Source organism: Trichosurus vulpecula, chromosome 1 (assembly GCF_011100635.1).
Source record: "Trichosurus vulpecula isolate mTriVul1 chromosome 1, mTriVul1.pri, whole genome shotgun sequence".
Taxonomy (NCBI): Eukaryota; Metazoa; Chordata; class Mammalia; order Diprotodontia; family Phalangeridae; genus Trichosurus; species Trichosurus vulpecula.
In genome coordinates this window covers 84,086,989-84,099,323 of record NC_050573.1, presented here as the reverse complement: position 1 = coordinate 84,099,323, position 12,335 = coordinate 84,086,989, and the positions used below count along the sequence as shown (strand labels likewise).

At 49.2% G+C, this 12,335-nt stretch overlaps 2 protein-coding genes across 5 annotated transcripts in view; one reads left to right on the top strand and one right to left on the bottom strand.

Moving 5' to 3' along the window:
- EEF1D (eukaryotic translation elongation factor 1 delta) overlaps positions 1 to 7,846 on the bottom strand; it is a 32,193-nt gene extending 24,347 nt beyond the window's left edge. For 3 of the 4 annotated variants that reach the window (XM_036754025.1, XM_036754018.1, XM_036754027.1), the window contains exon 1: positions 7,732 to 7,845. The gene's annotated coding sequence lies outside the window, so the exon portion shown is untranslated. Of the gene's footprint in view, positions 1 to 7,731 lie in introns of all 4 variants that reach the window. The other variant, XM_036754014.1, reaches the window with a different exon arrangement.
- Positions 7,847 to 8,628: 782 nt separating this feature from the next.
- Positions 8,629 to 12,002, top strand: TIGD5 (tigger transposable element derived 5). The gene has a single exon (XM_036751842.1). The coding sequence runs from the start codon at positions 8,690 to 8,692 to the stop codon at positions 10,697 to 10,699; it is 2,010 nt and encodes a 669-aa protein (XP_036607737.1). The 5' UTR covers positions 8,629 to 8,689; the 3' UTR covers positions 10,700 to 12,002.
- The last annotated feature ends 333 nt before the right edge of the window (positions 12,003 to 12,335 follow it).

Sequence of the window (12,335 nt, the reverse complement as noted above, 5' to 3'; positions counted from 1 at the left end):
TCCCTATAGTTGCCTTGGCCAGTATGAGCTAGGACTCAATGACAGCTGGTCACACTGTTTGATAAGGTTTCTACAAGCATCCATGTTTCCAAGAGAGTATCCAACGCCAAGAAATGCCCAGGACTGACACTCGGTCCCAAACCTATCAAAACACATCAAGGATTTGGCTGGGAAGGCTCGATGCTTTTCAACAAGAGTTTTTTAAAAATTAAAACACATTTACTTAAGCTAGCTAGACTTATACAAAGTTGAGAGATCAGCTCCTCAACCTCCTATGACTCAACATACAAAAATAAACAAAAGTTGACACAGAAAAGGGATAAGTACATTAATGCTACCTTTACAAATATCAGACAGCCAAAAAAAATACAGCCCAAAACCACATGTTACCAATGTTCTTGGTATGCATATAAATGTATACATTCTTAAATGTAAAATACAGATCCCATTCCCCCCCTTTTGAACTTCTAAAAATACTTAAAGTCCATCTCAAATGCCACCTCCTCCATATCACCATCTTTACGCCTACCTATGAATTTTGAAAAAGTCTTCTTCCTTATCCCCTAACTTACTTCTTTCTCAAACTTCCAATGCCTGTTGCTCCTGAATATGCTGAGTCTACCAAGAGCAAAGCAGCCTGTGGTAGAGAACGCTGAAAAAAGTAATGGATAGGATTAGAGGTCCCACTCCCCACCAGAGCTCTTATAGGCTATGATTTGTGAGTAGTCACAAGGCAGAATGGCACTGGGGTGGGAATAAGCTTTGGCAAGTTCAGGGTAAAGCAGGGAATGCTGGCCAACCTGGTGTAGATAGTATATTTAATTTTTATAAAAGTAAATTTTGGCCCTAGCGATTTGCTCTAGGCAAGTCCCGTAAACTCTATGGGCCTCAGTTTCTTCACCCGTAAAACAAGGAGATTGGACTCAATGACCTCCAAGGACCCTCCATATCAGATTTCTATATATCCTATGATCTTAGATTTGGAGGCTCTTATAAAAAGAGACTCAGAATCCATGACATTCTTGCATTTGCTACTTGGGAACATAATAAAGGAGGGCTTGCAGTGGATGGAAGCTAGGCCATTTTTTGTCCCAAGAGGCAGTGCACCAGGTGGGAAGAAGGGAAAGGATGCCTTTAGCTCCAGCTAAATGAGCTTTAGCTCATAAAATTCAGATCAGGAAGATGTCCTTAATCAATCCACTCTCATTTTACACGTGAAGAAACTGAGGCCAAGAAAGGGGAAGGATTGGCCCAAGGTCACTCAGGTTGTAAAGGACAGAGCTGGGAATCCAACCTAGGTTCTTTCGACTCCCAATCCTTTACCCTTCCCACTATACCGAGCTAGGGAGAGGTTTGGTATGAGCATCCTTGGTATTAGCTATTGTCAGGGATTGCTCCCAAAGCAGCATTCACACGCAATCAAGCCACAAGCAACCATTAGATACCTGATATGGATCAGACGCTGTGTTAGGAACTACAGATACAAAAAATAAAAATGAATTTGTCTCTGCTCTCAAGAATCTTATATTCTGGAGGGGTGGGAAGAGGGAGAAATTAGCAATGTGCATATATACCAAATATAATAGCATTTATATAGCACTTTAAGGTTTGCAAAACGTCTGACCAATATCATTTGATCTTCAGTTCTGGGAAACAGGTGCTATTATGATAATCCCTACTTGTCAGAGAAAATTGGTGTCATCCAGTTAATAAGCATGTGAAGCCACATCTGAACTTAGGTCTTCCTGACTCCAAACCCAAAGCCACTGTGCTATCTGGGAGCCCTGTATTCATAGAAAATAAATACAGGGTAATTTGGGTGGGGAGGGGTAGGTACTGGAAGCTGGGGAGAATCAGTAAGAACTTCATGGAGAAGATGGTGTTACTTGAGCTGGACTTTGAAGAAAACTAGGGATTCTAAGAGGCAAAGGCAAGGCCCATTCAGCTGGACCATAGAGATGATATAGAATAAGGCTCATTATATAATATATAGAGACCTATTCCCTCTAGAATCAGATATAAACTACTGTTTGGCTTTTAAAGCTGTTCACAACCTGGCCTTTTCTTGTGTTTCCAGTCTTTTAACCCACTTCTCCCTCAATGAGCAATATGGGCCAGCCATACTGACTTGACGATTCTCCTACAGGATGCTCCATCTCCTATGCCTCAAATTCTCTCTACTTACACTTACCTCTTAAAGCTTAGTTCCAGAGGTAACCTACCATCTGCTCAATACTGACCTAGCATGCAAAGGGATATGGTGTTTCTCCATTAAGCCTGAGGACAGGGACCAGTGGGTTTTCCTTTTCTTTTTATCCCCAGAATTTAGCAAAATTCCTGACCATTAAAATGGCTAGATAAATGCTCGTTGATTCCCTTCCGTGTGTTTGGTCCTTTAACTAACTAGACTTCTGTCCCCTGAACACACCCTGCACATTTCCCATCTCTAGGTCATGTTGTTGCCTATACCAAAAACACCCTCCCTGCCCGTCTGAATTGAATTTCTTTTTCCCTCATTTTCATGTTTGTGCATTTTTAAAGGCTGTATCGATCTTCCCTTTTGCTTTTACACCAGTTAATTGTACATAGCACCTCTTCCTACTACTACTTTTAACAAAGAAACTACTAGACTGCTGAATATCAAGGCAGTATGGTATACTGGACAGCTCACTGGATTTTGAGTCCAGACCCGGGCTGAAATCCAGACTCTACCTTATAAAGCTACTATCAAGCACTTCTCTGCCTTAAGTTTCTCCTCTCTCTAATCTACCATCCATATAGCTGAGAAGTGGATTTCCTAAACCATGGGACTAACCATGTTGCTCCTAGCCCTTTACAACCTTACCTTCCAACACATTGCCATGTGGGCTACGTAGAGGGGGCAGAATTCAATTCGGCTAAATACTTGGAAGGTAATCAATCAACAAGCATTTATCAAGCCTTTTTAATGGCCACGAATTTTGCCAAGTTCTGGGGATAAAAAGAAAAGGAAAAACCAAAAGGATTGCTCATAGAGGGGAGAAATGGGTTAAAAGACTAGAAAACCAGGAAAAGGCCAGATTGTGAACCGCTTTAAAAGTCAAACTGAGGAGTTTATATTTGATCCTGACCCTAGAAGTAATAGGTCCCACAGCCAGTAAGTGTCCTAGACCTCAGGTCCAGTGCTGGGCCATGGAACTGCTCACTATGTGTAAAGCCCAAGCACATAAACAGCAAGTCAAAATGGTCTTGCTCTCAAGGAACTCACATTCAGATGGGAGAGACAACACAATCAGCTGCAAGTCAGATGGAAAGGTCCCGTGGTTCTTAGGGCACAGCAGTAAAGCAGAAATAATCTTTAACGTTATTTCCACAGACAAAATCCTGTCTGATGTCTGATATCACACCATCTGACAGTGCCAAGCAGCCAGAACTTTCTGGGTCTTCAGTAGCTGCGGCTGCAGCACCAGGAGCCTGTGGCCTCAGAAAGGTGAATCCAACCAGTCAAAAGTTAAAAACTAGGTGTGAACAAGGCCTTAGTCATTTTGGGAACAGTGAAGGGCCTTGATCATTGGAGAAAGACAGAGGATGCCACATGGACAAAATTTTATAACAGACCTCTGGGACTGCATGCAACACAGAAAGCCAGTTTGGAAATCCACATTCTAGCCACAGGCTAGTGGTAGAGTGGCTCCAGTCAATCCCTTTGAGAGAGGGGAGAAAATTCATTCCCTTCTTCTGCCTCCCACCTCAGGCAACTCTGTGAGTTTAGGAGATCTCCCAGAAGTACCATTGGTAACCACGAGGAAGTAGCAGTGTTCCTGGAACATCGGTGGCTGACAGAAGCATAGAAGGAATAGCTATGTCAGAAGCAAAAACATGCCAAGGACAAACTAGACATACAGACAAAAAGTCGCTTCAGGACTCTGCAAGCATACTAAGCCTTGGAACCCAGGATAGGACTACAGGTAGCGGAACATCATGAGGAATCCCTGGGAGAAAAAGAGCTTTAACTACATGTCCTCTCTAAGTTTGAGCCCACTCTCCCTAGGCACCTTGTCTATGCAAAGGGAGAGTGTGCTGCTAGTTTTGGGAGGCACATTTCTGAAATTAGTTTTTTTTTTTATATCTGCTTGGAGTGGGAAGGGAACAAACATTAAGTAACCACTATGTGCCAGGCACGGTGCTAAGCACTTTATGAGTCTTACCTCATTTGATCCTCATGACAACCCTGTGAAGTAGGTACAATTATAATCTATTTTACGGATGAGGAAACAGAGGCAGACAAGTTAAACTTGCCCAGTGTCACACAGCTACTAAGTATATGAGGCTGTATTTGAACTCAAGTGTTCCTGACTCCAGGCCCAGCACTCTATCCACTACACTGGGTTGCTTAGTAGATATTCTTTCTGAAAACTAACTCTGGCTGATAATCAATAGGGAGGATCCTAGATGAGGGAAATAGCAGTAGAAACCTGACCCCTCAAAGTAAATCAGCTGGTCCAGCCCGCCAGGGTGAGGGAGAGTTGGGGAATTAGCCCTGGAGGAAGTGCTAAAATACATATGGAATAGATAGGCTATCACAACTTGGGGGAATTAGGAAAGGTCTCCTGTAGAGGTAGCATTTGAGCTGAATCTTGAAGGAAGTCACTTTCTTTCTTCAAGTTGCCCTGATGTGACTTTTTGAGGGGTGAGGTAGCAGGGAGAACATGGAGTAAAGGGAAGAGAACTGCCGCATCATGCTAAAGCAGGTACACTGCCCCTGGCTGGCTTTCAGAATCTTGTAATCATGACAGCTGACGCTAATCCAGCATTGAGGTCTGCAAAACACATCATCTCATTTGGGTCTCACAACAGCCCTGAGATTTTACAGGAAATATTAATATTTTTTTAAACAGATGAGGAAACTAAAGCTCAAAAAGGTTAAGTCATTCAATAAACATTTATTAAGCACCTACCGTGTGTCAGGCACAATGCTTGTGCTAAGTGCTGGGGATACAAAGAAGGGCAAAAGATGGATCTTATTCTCAAGGAGTTCACAGTCCAATTGTGGAGACAACATATAGACCACTATGTACAAAGACACACAGAATAAATCTGAGGTAATCAATAGATGAAGGGAAGGGGCAGTAGGTGGCCCAGTGAGTAGAGCACCGGCACTGGAGTCAGGAGGACCGAGTTCAAATGCAGGTGAAAACATTTGACACACTTACTAGCTGTGTGACCTTGGGCAAGTCATTTAACCCCAATTGCCCTGCCTTCCCCCCTCCAAAAAAAAAGAAATTAAAACAAAATGAATAGTTGAAGAGATTCTGGGAAAGCCTTTTTAAAAATTCCCATAGTAATGCATCTAGCTAAGTACTGGAGGCAGGATTTAAATTCAAGTCCTCTTTACTCTATCCATCCTCTCCATTGCTGCTCATGATCCATTTCCACTTTGCCACCTAGGTCTCCACCATTCCTAAACACATTATCCATTCTAGCTAAGTCAACCTGTTTCCTCAGTTTTTCACATATATCAAACTCATTTCCAACCTTGGTCTTCCTTTGAACTCTCCTGTATGAGGTGGCCCACTCTCCTTCCTCTCCTCTGGATATACAAATTCTATCTATCCTTTATAGTCTGGCTCATCCTGAATTCAATCTTTGAAGCCATGGTCTCTTCAGGCTAAATATCTTCTCCGTTCTTATCTGCATCAATTTCCAGACTCTTAGATCACTTAACTCGGCCCCCTCTTTCTACAGAGAAAACCTTAACCCAGGGAAGGACCAGCTGCTCATGGATATATAAACAGTCAGAAGCCTAGTGGGACCAAGACCAGAACTCTTTCTACACTATCTCTTACAATCCCAAAGCATTTCAGTGTTTTCAGACACATTACCATTAAGCACCGGCTGCTTCCTGGATCCTCTGCTCCCTTGGTTCTTGTGACAGAGTCTTTTCCTGTTTTTACTTCCCTTCTCCAACCCTGTTTCCTTTGCTGAATTTCCCCTCATCTCATGCTCTTCTAGTGTTCCCCAAGGCTCTATCCTAGGCACTTTTCTCTATATATACCCCCTCCCTTGGTGATCTCATCAGCTCTCAGGTTTTTAAGCATTCTGTCAGTCCAAGAGGACTCAGAAATCCATACTGAACCCTAGTTTCTCTACTAACTTGTCCTGAATACTGACTACTGGACATCTTCACCCAGCTATCTCATTAACACTTCACACTCAACATGTTCAAAATTGAACTCATTTTCTCCACCCTAATGTTTGCTATCCCTAAATCTCTCCACTCCTTCAGTAACCAGGCTCCTAACTTCATTTTTTCTACCATACGCCTCCTCATTCAGTACATTTTTCTTACCTCTTATGAGGACTATTGTCATAAACTAATGGGTCTTCAGATTCCAATCTTTCTAATTCTCTGGTCCCTCCTCCAAACAGTAGTAGTCAAAACAACCTTCCTAAGGCATAGATCTGGCCCTGGCTCAGAAACCTCCAGAGGCTCCCCACTGTCTACAGGAAAAATACAAACTCCTCAGTGTAAAGTTCTCCATAATTTAGCTTCCGAACACCACTGCAGCCTTGCTTCATACTATTCCCGAACTTCTAACTCTACATTCAAGTAAAATTTACCTACGGCCTGTCCCTGAACAGTCCCTATTTCCACGGATTTGCACAGATCGTCCTCCATTCCTAGAATTTATTTCCTCCTCATTCTGCTTCTCGTTGTCAGCACGGGTCACACTTCACTGCTCAGTTCAACCATCACCTCCCTCCGTGAAACTTTCTCTTTCTTTCCTCCTTCCTCACTTTTTCTTTTACTATATACTACGGGCGTGCTTCTTCCTACAGCAGACCATAAGCTCTCTGGGGCAGACTTTCATTTTTGTCTTTCTGCCTCTGGTCCCTAGCACGCTGGGAACTTAGCAGGCACTTAATGCTTGTTGAGTTTAATACATAGTGTTTTAATATTTAAAAGCCAATCCTATCTTCCCCTAAGGCAGCAGCTCTCGGAGGAAATATCACTATTATCCTGGGAGGATATGGGCCCAGTCTATCTCACCTCCCCCTAACTCTTCCGGGAACTTTAGTTTCTTCCTATTCCTGCTAACTCCCTGTATGGCTCAGAGCAAAGCCCATTCTTTGGTCTGAGTATGCCCACATACAAGAGGATTAGATTGAATCAGACGGTCTCTAATGTCCCCTTTCCTGCGCTCAGTCCAGGTTCCAAAGACCACGAGGAGATTCAAACGGAGCCAGAGAAACAAGACACCCTTCCCTGGTGGAGAGGGCAGCTGCGCCTGGCTTCCGCTATCAGTTTACCGAAATGCGCCAGATGTCGGCGCCTGGGGGCCCTAGGTCTCGGGCCTTTGGTCATCTGAGGCCCAAGCCCCACTTCCGCAGAGAACGAAACCTCCTGTCCCGGCCAGGGAACCTCGGGTACTACGCAGCTGGCCGGCGCTGAAAGGCTCCCGGGGGAACCACGTGGGGGTGCGTCTAGACACTGACCAACCTGCCCGGAAGGCGACACCGCCTGCCCCTTCCCTCTAAAGGCATCCCCCTTTCCGCTGCCCCCGAGATAGGCGGCACTTTGAGCTACAGCCCCTGACGCGCTCCCCTCGCCGCAGCGGCCCCTCCGGGGGAGGTCACTCGCCCTACACTCCCTTAACCAAGGCTCAGACAGCGCCTTAGGAGAGGCCGGGGGGTGGAGCGTCCCCCTCAAACCTGCCCGCAGCGCCTCTGGCCCGGGCCCCCGGTACTCACACTCCGTGAGAAGGGAGGGCAGCAGCGAAAGGTTAGTCCCAAAGCCAATCCGGCGGGAAGCGGCAGGGAAAGGGAGACCAAGGCGGCAGCGCACGGGAGATGAGGCTCTGGACCCTACCAACCGCCACTCCACAGGATGAAAGGGGGGGAACTGAGAAATTCTGCTTTCCCTCCCCCGCCCTCTGCTTAGGCCCGAGGATGCGACAACCCCGATCCCGGGGTCGCGAGCGTAGAGTAAGCTGGAGAGTGCGCCGAGTCTTCCCTGCAGCTCGAGGCTGACTGATTGAGAGACAACTCCCTCCCTCCTCCCCTCCAACTGAATGGAATCGTCTGTCGTATAGCTCTGGTGGCAAAGGAGGGGGACTGGAGTGGAAGACTAGGGGGCGGAGTCTCTATGCCGCGTGCGCGGCAGCTCGGGCCAGGGAAGGCAAGGGACACTTGAGGTCTAGACCCAGGAAGAAGCGCGAGGGTGGGTGGGGCTAAGCCCTAGAGCCTTCGAAAGAGGCTAGTCGGTCTAGGAGAGGGCGTGGCCAGACAGGTGCGCCTGCGCAGTTGACTATCGAAAGAAGGCTTTGGGGCGAGAGATAAGCCTGTGCGCCTGCGTGTAGGCGCGGGGAAGAAAGGGGAGCGAGTTTGAAGAACTTGGAGGGTGGGGTGAGGCTGATGAGCCTCCGCCTGGCCCTTCGCTTTTCTTCGTCAGGGGCGCTCTCCGGAGCAAGGGGGAGACAAAAGGGAAGAAACGCGCAAGCGGGTGGCTTCCCCTCCCCTTTCCCTTCTCCTCCCTTTCCTTCTCCCTCCTCCTCCTTCCTCCCTTTCCCCCGCCCCCTCCCCCTCGGCTCCCCGCCCATTGCGCGCGCGCCCCGCCTATAACGCGCCTGCCCCGGCCGGAGGCGGGTGGGCAAACGGAGCGGCCCAGTGTATATGGCTTCCAGCTGCCTCCGTCGCCGCCTCCGCTTCCATGTACCCCGCGGGGCCCCCCGGCCCGGCCCCGCACCCTCGCCGCCGGCGGCCCCCGGTACCTGCCCAGTCGGGGCCTCCGCTCCTGCCCCAGGAGGTGGGGCAGGAGGAGCAGCCGCCTCCGGGCCGGGGCCGCTTGCCAACTGTGCCCGATGCCCCCCCAGGGGCGGGGGTCAGCCCCGGGGCGCCAGGCCTGGCCGTGAAGATGGCCTTCCGAAAGGCGTACTCCATCAAGGACAAGCTGCAGGCCATCGAACGTGTGAAGGGCGGGGAGCGCCAGGCCAGCGTGTGCAGGGACTTCGGGGTGCCTGGAGGCACCCTCCGGGGCTGGCTCAAGGATGAGCCCAAGCTGCGCTGGTTCCTGGACCAGCTGGGCGGAGAGGTGGGCACCCAACGGAAGAAGATGCGGCTGGCCAACGAAGAGGAGATCGATCGTGCAGTCTACACCTGGTTCCTCACCTTGCGCCAGCATGGCATCCCACTCTCTGGTCCCATCATCCAGGCCCAGGCAGAGGCCTTTGCCCGCCAGATCTATGGGCCTGAGTGCACCTTCAAGGCTAGCCATGGCTGGTTCTGGAGATGGCAGAAGCGCCATGGCATCTCCAGTCAACGAATCTATGGTGAAGCAGAGCCACCTCCCCCACCCCCCACCTCAGCTCCATCACTGCCCACCGTTAAGGCAGAACCAGACCTTATAGGCATCGGGGACCATCCCTCACCAATGCCACCCACACCCCCCACTGATGGAGGCTATGGGGATGAACAGATCTACAATGCCAATGTCACTGGTCTCTACTGGAAGTTGTTGCCCGAGCAAGCAGCTCCACCTGGGGAAGGGGACCCTGGAAGTGGAGGACAGAGGTGGCGAGGGGACCGAGTTACAGTGCTGCTAGCGGCCAACTTGACTGGCAGCCACAAACTGAAGCCCCTGGTGATTGGGCAGCTGCCTGACCCACCAAGCTTGCGACACCACAATCAAGAAAAGTTTCCTGCCTCCTACCGCTATAGCCCTGATGCTTGGCTCAGTGCCACACTGCTCCGTGGCTGGTTCTTTGAGGAGTTTGTGCCAGGTGTCAGGCGCTACCTTCGGCGCAGCTGCCTGCAGCAGAAGGCAGTCTTGTTGGTGAATCACCACCCTGGGCCCAGGTCACCGGGCCCACGGCCACCCTCCCCAGAGGAAGGTGAGGAGACTGGGAAAAGGCAAAGGGCAGCTGGTGGTCTGGGGCCAGGGCCAGCCCTGTGCCACCCTGAGGAGTTGCAAACCCCTGATGGTGCAGTGCGGGTGCTTTTCCTTTCTAAGAGCAGTGCCCGGAGTAAGATTCCAGCACCCCTGGAGCAAGGGGTAGTATCTGCCTTCAAACAGCTCTACAAACGGGAACTGCTTCGATTGGCTGTGTCATGTGCAGGTGGCTCCCCTCTGGACTTTGTTCGTAGCTTCATGCTGAAGGACATGCTCTATCTGGCTGGCCTGTCTTGGGACTTGGTCCAGGCAGGCAGCATTGAGCGATGCTGGCTGCTGGGTCTCAGAGCTGCCTTTGAGCCCCGTCCTGATGATGAGGAACAGCTAGTCCAGCCCCACCCAGGAGCCTCTGGGGAGGATGAGGAGGCAGAGGAACACAGCAAGGTCCTCAGTGACCTAACGCACTTGGCTGCCCTCACTTACAAGCGCTTAGCACCTGAGGATGTGGCAGAATGGCTACACCTGGACGATGGGGCCCCAGGCTTGGGAGAGCCCCCAGAGGGTGGGGGGGAAGAGGATGAGGATGGGGGAGGTCGGGAGCAGCCCTCCTGTGGGGGCTTCCCACCACTGGCTGGTCCACCCCAGGGAGAGGAGGAGGCTGGAACAGGAGGGCCATCACCAGTGCCCACAGCTGGGGAGGCCATTAGGGGTCTTGAGACAGCTCTACGGTGGCTAGAGAGCCGTGATCCCAGGGAGGTGGGACCCTTGAAGCTGGTGCAACTTCGATCCTTGATCAGCATGGCTCAGCGGCTTGGGGAGACAGGGCCCTAATTATGTATCTTCTGATGGCTACTGGAGGGCAAGACTTAGAGTTAGGGACTTGGAACCCAGCTGATCCCATTTTACTTCTGCACCTTTATAGGGGAAGTTAATTGGCTCCAATCCCTTCAATATTGTGGGCTATCCCCTGGAGGAGACCAGGAGCCTCAGAGATAGAAATGGTGGGGGGGGAATGATACCCTACTCCCAAAGTCACCAAAGGGGACCAGACTAGGGACACTAGTCACTACCAGTAATGGGCCAAGATGCAACTCTTAGTCATCAGCAAAGAAGCACATGGCAGGAGTGTCAAGGGCAGGTAGCTTCCAAGGACAATTGCTTAGGATGGGGTAGCAAAGAGTCATCTTAGCCAGTACCCCCCCCCCCACACCCACACATGTCTATACACAGGAGCCCTGGAGGCTCTATCAGGGAACAGCTTTCACTGTGTTCAAAACCTTAACCTTTCTGAGGCTCCCCAGGCCTAGAGCTGTGGCAGTCCTCTGAGGATAGGTCCTTTTTAATGCCACGTGTGTTATATCCATCACCTCACACAGAAGACCTTTCATCCATGTCCCCTCTTCACCTCCTTCCTGTCCTCTTCTGATCGGGTTGCCACTATATCCTTACCCTCCTCTCCTTTTCTCCTCCTCCTCCTTTCCCAGTCACATGCACTGGATAAGGGCCTACTTGTTCCTCCTCTTGCTGGGAGGAGCCTGTGAACCCTGGTGCTGGGGTTAGCTAGGGCTTGCCATAGCTTTTTAATCTTCAAAATGGGGGAAAACTGACCACTTTTTATATATATATATATATATTAAAAGAAAAAAAAAAGCTAGAGCCAGTTTTATAAGCCAGACCATAAGGGGGCACTGGGGCCAGAAGATGGTGAGGGCTTGGCTCTAGACTGGTCAGGGGAGTGGGATGGATGCTCCTGAAGGGAGAAATTATAGCTCTGCCATCCTGGTGCCGGTTGGAAGGTGTCAGCCCTGAGGTGTTAGCTAAGTTGCCCTTGGGAGTTGAGCCAAGAAAGATCATTCATATGAAAAAGTCAATTTAGAGTGTCTGAGATCACTCATGGGTTTTGAAGAAGGGTTTTTTAGTCTGTCTCTGAATGGGGAGAATTCTGTAGCATTTGAGCTGTCCTAGGGAATGATCATAGACCCCAGGGTACATTCCTAGTTTCTGTAACCAACTTGGGTTGTAGATTTGTTCAATTTTTCTTGGTCTCTGGTTTTTGTGAATGGGGTTTTGTGTGTGGTTTGGGATTTTGTTTTTGTTTTTAAAGAAAAATAACACTTTGAACAGTTTTACTATAGATTATTGGAGTGTCTGAATTTGGGGCCACTGTGGGTCTCCCTCCAGATAACTTAAAAATAACCTATTTTTAGTCCAGCACGTTTGTGGTGGTCAGCACTGGCACACTTTCCCTGAGTGTGTGCCAACCGTGGGCTTTGGGAAATTACCCAGTTTCTCTGTGATCAGAGCAAGGGCATCTTTCTAGGAATCAATCACCAAGTTTTTATAGTGTCAGTATCTGGAGGGGAGGAGAGTAGGTCCAATGGAAAAATCACTATTGCCTTATTAACTTTGCCCTTCTCTAGACCAAATTGGTCTTCTTCACCTGGATTCCTGGTGGGAAAAGATTCTA